General features: G+C 36.6%; 1 protein-coding gene across 1 annotated transcript; it reads right to left on the bottom strand.

Annotated features, from left to right (window-relative positions):
• Nucleotides 1-6: 6 nt before the first annotated feature.
• On the bottom strand, nt 7-6,050 carry LOC140966867 (DEAD-box ATP-dependent RNA helicase 13-like; the record flags this gene model as incomplete). The annotated part of the gene is made up of 11 exons (XM_073427143.1): nt 5,816-6,050; nt 5,105-5,413; nt 4,535-4,707; nt 4,255-4,449; nt 3,982-4,158; nt 2,827-3,206; nt 2,376-2,556; nt 1,363-1,485; nt 1,161-1,277; nt 393-497; nt 7-30 (listed from the first exon to the last, which is right to left on the bottom strand). Coding segments are annotated over exons 1-11 (1,968 nt in total), but the record flags the coding sequence as incomplete, so codon positions are not given.
• Nucleotides 6,051-6,249: the final 199 nt, after the last annotated feature.

A 6,249-nucleotide genomic window follows, 5' to 3' on the forward strand; every position in this document is an offset into this window, starting at 1 on the left:
TCGCTCCAACCAACTTTTCTCTGCCTTCTCCTGCAGGATAAAACTTTTGAGCAATCAAGCAATCCATTATCCCCATAAAATGATGCCAGTGTAAAGCTGATCACACAGTTCTAGAGGATGACCCATGATACCATAGTAGTTATCTAGCAATTTCAGAAAATTCCAGGTGTTGGAATGGGTTGATAAGGGGACAAATCCTGTACGTTTTTTAGACAGCACATATGAAACTAAATGTTAGTATGGGCAGATATGGGCAGGAATAATCACATATACTCCAGGATAAGAAAAGCCACTGGCTTTGTTCAGAATCAGAAAATTTAAAAATGTCCACTATTCGAGCAACTCCAATGTTCAGTGACCCCCTCGTTAAAATCAAAGAAATTCCACATTACCTGGGAATCCTTCCGCGCAATTTTGTCTATTTTCTGTGCAAGAGATGATCGCTTCATAATTTCTGGCATGTATGACACTTCAATAGGAAAACGCTGAAAACTTTCCTGTAAAACACGCATTCCAAATAAAGTTCCATGTAAATTAAACTCACAGAAACTGCATTTTAGAACAATATTTGGCATAGCCCCATCATAAACATTAACACAAAGACCAACACAAGTCAGGGAACTAAATAAACAGAGACATGCAATAATTGAAAACGTACGTCATTACAAATCACCGTGCAAAGTGCAAACTACCTAACATAGTCTATCCACACAAAAATAGTACAAAACCTATTACAAATTTCAAGATGCTGCTCTCGTAGATAAGCTCAACAGAAGGAAGACGGTGCATGCATTGACAAATGCCAACAAACAACAGCAAATGAGATAAAGTATCACAGACACTAAGCCTGGTACCATGTTATGCAGCAAAAGCTCGGATAGCATGACCACATAGCAGTGGGAGGAAGATATCTTATCAAAGGTTGGGGTCAGGCATCAACCCAGAGAAGATAAATGGACAACTTCTATGTATGTGTAGAAGTCCAATCACATGTTCATGTACAAACCCCCAGAGATAATTGGAAAACCAGGTTGTCATGATACATGCACTGCCCATCCAAATTTTTAACTGCATTCTTTCATATTTAATTTAAGTCGTAAGTAATACTAAGCTTACCTTACAGTTATTCTTATGTTTGAAAACTATAAATAACCGATTACCTTTGAAAATGACTTGCACAGAGCTGCGAATTTCGATGCATCACTTGGTGATATTAGAACAATGATGCAACCATCAGTAAAAGCTCTAGCTGTTCTTCCACATCTATGGACGTATACCTATTAGAGAAATATGATTCTGCTCAATAATTGCATCGGTTTAAACTTTAAAGCAAATCAGAAATAATATTTGGTGCAAATTTACTTCAGCTGAAAGTGGAAGCTGATAATGAATAACAGTTCGAACACCAGGAATATCAAGTCCTCGTGCCGCAGCATCAGTAGCAACAAGTATGCTATGTTCATTTGCACGGAAACGATCAACTGCCTGAATCGGTCACAAGTCATGAGAAACCAAAATGTAAGTGACAGAAGGGAAAATGGCAAATTCAATAAAAAAATTTAGAAAATAAAAATATGGTTCTAACAACATAGCTGAGACAACCATAGAGGCAGAAAATAACATTAAGTTTTTGTTTCATCTGTTCTTCTTTTTGGACGCGCTTAATGTCTTACTCTATATAATTAAGTTTCTTTTTATAATTATTGCAAATGTTTTTATATAGAATTTTGTCAACCAGGCATTTTAAACTGGTCTAAGGCAATCTTATTAATTGCTCTGAGTAGTGAAGACATGGATTAAATGCATTATTTGTATTCTCACTTCAACAAAACACATGGGCCTTTAACTCCTAGCAAAGCCAACATAATCTGCTATTTTTCTTCATTTTATAAGTTGTTTTTGCTTTCAATGGCACTATTACATGGAAGTGGCCCACTTAGCCAATAAATAAATATAAGGCCATCTATCAGTGTTTCAAAATGTCTTAATCTATCTAGTTTCAGGGAACTGAGTGATAGGGGGTGCATTATACAGTTAGCCGACCAACCAAACAATGCGGTTCAGTTCAGATTAAAGAAGCAAATTGTTCCATAACAGCCAATGTTAATATAAGACACTTCCATTTCTTAAATTGACTGCTGACTTTGGAACAACTTTATATTACTCATGGAACCCAGTGATTGACCTAAGATGGAAACGTTTTTACAACCACTAAACTAGCAAAAAGGAAATGGACAATGTTGACAATAAGGACATAATATTATAGAATAATACAAAACAAGTAAGATTAAGAAAAAAATTCATCTCACAAATTCACAACTACCAGAAGACGAACGAAGCCAGACAGTGGTCAAGTAGTTGAACAAATAACCAACCTTTAATCGTGCTCGCTGCTGCATCTCTGAATGAAGGGTCCAAACATTGACGTCGAGGATACGCAAGAGTGAAGAAATGCGACGTAATGCCGATATTGAAGTGCAGAAGACAATTGCGCGACCTTGTCCATGAATACTCAAAATGTAATATAAGTAGGCATCCTTTTCTTCTTCCCTGCATCTGTAACTCACAGATAAGCCATTTCCAGCAAGATGGCAAAAATAACCAAATACGAGGAATGGACCAAGCAACTTAAGAACGCATGTAAAAGAAGAAGCCTGGTAAAAACAAGAACCATGCGTCGTAATAACAAATGGGATATTGACCCTGACATGGAAATTGCAATCTAAATACATGATTCCAATTAAGGAAAACAATATGCCAGATATTCAAAAAACAGGTACGACTAAGTTAGAAATATAATAAAATCCAACTGAGGAAGAAACATACTCGACTACGGATTCCATGAGCTTATTTGCCAAAATGGAGGTATTTGTAAGATCTACTATTGCAGTGTTTGCCCTCATTCCTGCTCTCTCTGAAAGGGTTTCCATTGAATTAAGGTCTTCTTTTTTTGAATTCAAAGATCCACGTTTTAATTTCTTCCGAAAATCAGCAGATAGAGCAAGAGTTGCAGAAAACACAAAGGTTTGCCTTTTCTTTCTTTGGAAGCTCGAAAATGTCATGCAGCTCTGGGTATTCTGAGACTGATTCTCAGTTGATTCCCTGTTCGTGGGAAGCATATCAACAATGGATTGTAACTCACGAAAATGGCCACTTTCTATCATGCGGTCAGCCTCATCTAAAACAAAAAATGACAAGGAGTGCAGCTGCAACAATAAAAATGTAAGTCACTACTATTCTTGTTTAAGGAGGAATATGAAATATCATTCTGACGCAAGCACAAAAGTTTTTATCCCAGAAATATAAGAAGCTAACCTTGTTGACTTTATATGCCAACCTTTATGAATTCCATCAGATCACAATGGTTTTCATAGTTAGGTTAACTTCATTACCAAGCTTTTGTAACTCAAAGTTTCAATTAATATACAAACAGTTGCCATGAAAAGCAACAAATGCAGATATTAAAATAATATAAAAGTGGATATCACAAGCCAATTGTCTTATGCATCAATTGTGGGGTCACAAAAGACAATGCTTTTGTAACTCAAAGCTTCAATTAATATACAAACAGTTGTCACGAAAGGTAACAAATGCAGATATTAAAATAATATAAAAATGGATATCGCAAGCCAATTGTCTTATGCATCAATTGTAGGTCACAAAAGACAACAGTTGAAATGACTCAGAAAGAAGGAACTTTTTCTCATTTCCAGAGCAGAAAATGTTTCATTATATCACTGACTGATGGTAAGAATACTATCTTTCAACTGTAAGTCAGAGCATCCTCAGTGGATATACATAGCAGCAAATTCGCGTAATAGCATTATAGCACTTGATGAAAAAAAGTTGTACATGACAATAGGCGAAACAAATTGTGGACTGAAAATAAGCAATTAGATTCAAGACAATGATGGTTGATCATAAGTCACAACACAATCAAACAAACTCCTACACAGTGAACTAAAAAATCATCAATCTAACCTCCACAAGATGAATCTCTCCCCCAGACATAAGCTCCCATAGTCTCCCAGGAGTTCCAACAACAATTTCAGGCCTTGCTTTTAGAAGTCTTTCTTGCTTCTCTGTTGACATTCCACCAACAATAGGAACAACCCTAAATATAGTTCCCCTTGCTACTTCCTTGATATGATCAGTGACCTTGAGAATAGGACATCATGTAAATTGCTGGACAACAGATTTGTACACGATTTTTCCAGAATTCATAAAGAGAACCAAACAAGCAATCACAAGTACCTGAAGAGCAAGCTCTCTCGTGGGGGTAACAATCAGAGCACGCATAACACTGCGTGGAGCAATTCTCTCATTGGCTTCTCCTTTTTCCTCCAAGAGCCTTTCCACTTTTTCTTGTTCTTCAAGAAGCCGCTGTAAAATTGGCAAACCAAAGGCAAGTGTCTTTCCTGATCCTGTCTCTGCAGCCCCAATTACATCCTGTCGAGTGAACTGACCACTGTTAACGATACAACATTTGTTGACACCTTCCAATGAAATGCCAAAATTCGATGAAATTTCGCACCTTGCCTTGATGAGCAGCAACAGGAATACAAGCTTTCTGTATTGGTGTAGGCTCCTTGAATTTGAGCTTGTATATTGCTTTCATTATTAAGGGATGAAGTCTCAATTCATTCCACGAGGAATATTCATCTTCATCAACTGAATCCTCTTCAAAATTATCCTTTCCAGCACTAGCTGAGTTCAAATTTGCATGTTGTGGATTGAAATCCATAATATCACAAAACCAAAAGTTCATCATAATATTACAAGAATTATGGTTTCGGCATCTGATAATTTTTTTAATGAAGTAGCAACTAAAATCCTTGAGATAAAAAACGATGCAGTGCTTGTTAACCTTAAAGTTCTTTAAAATGTAGATGATTCAGAAGACACGAACCCAAGTTCAGAAAAAGTTTGAAATTGAAATACTTGGTAGATTTCATCAACCTAAGTCATCCTAGGATCAGATAGCACCGATAAATCATAAACTGTCGGACCATCAATGTTGTATGCAATGGTATGAAAAACACGCGACATCATAATTACAGTAAATAAAAAGTACAGGTACTTGAGTACAGAAGTAAACACCAACCAGCTGTTTTTTCCATAGCTTCATATTCTCTGTCATTTTTCTGATCCTCAATTTTCATTTTCTTCACATTCTTCTTCGTTTTTCCCAGTTTTCCTTGCCCTTTACCATCCTCCTGTTTGACTCCATCAGTTTTTCCATCAGGTTCACCAACAGTCTCGCCATCAAACATAGTATCATCATTTCTTTCACTATTTTTTCTCTTATTTCTTTTCCTTTTATCACTTACCCGTTTCTTCACATTTCCCAATTCGATCTTTGGAATTTCCAACCCATATTCTGATTCATCAATCTCTTCAAGAGCAAGAAATCCTGCACTCGTTATCAATAGTTATAAACATCAAGTTTTCATCATTACACCATGATTATGGTTATCACTCCCTCGTTGCACAAAGAGCCAAATTTTCAAAAGTCAGTTAATTTATTTTCACAAACTAATTCGAGGGCTTTCTAAGTTCCATCCTATAAAAACTGCACAAGATTTAATCTTTAATACAGTAGCGTGTTTGACAAAAATGAACAACCAAACACTAAAAAATCGAGAAGGATACCGGAGGAAAAAATCATATCAACCAGCAGCCTCAAATAAAACGAACTGATATACCAGCGATACAATTTACTAAACCAAGGCTACAGTTTTCATAACACTGAACTTGAGACTAATGTAAAAAAAAAATATAAAATCTAAGAAAAAGGGTGAAACCAATGAAATACCTCCCTCAAGCTCGTTGGAACCGATGAAGAGAGAGAAAAGATCGTCGTTGCCATCGTTACTCTCTGGAAGAGAGGAATTCCATGGAAGAGAGTTCAAACGTTCCGATTTGTGGTCCGAATCCATCAGGCGTTTTTTCTTCGAGCTCCGCTTGGCTTTCTTTTCGTCGGGAGATTCGGACACCATTGCAGAACGGCGAAACCAGGAACACAATGGAACAGAACAGAGATTTAAGGATGTGTGTGAGATTTCAATGATGTATGATTTTTGGGCTATAGTACTGTTGGATATGGAGGCAGGGCCCAATCTATTAGATAGTTTTAGCCCATCATTTAGGACCGAGTTCGGTACCTTTTAGGGCCCTAGCTCTTAGATGGTTTAAAAATAGATAGGCTTGTTTTACAGGTTTTGGAACCGAAATTAATCGAAATTATAT

Source organism: Primulina huaijiensis, unplaced genomic scaffold (assembly GCF_012295235.1).
Source record: "Primulina huaijiensis isolate GDHJ02 unplaced genomic scaffold, ASM1229523v2 scaffold208150, whole genome shotgun sequence".
NCBI lineage: Eukaryota > Viridiplantae > Streptophyta > Magnoliopsida > Lamiales > Gesneriaceae > Primulina > Primulina huaijiensis.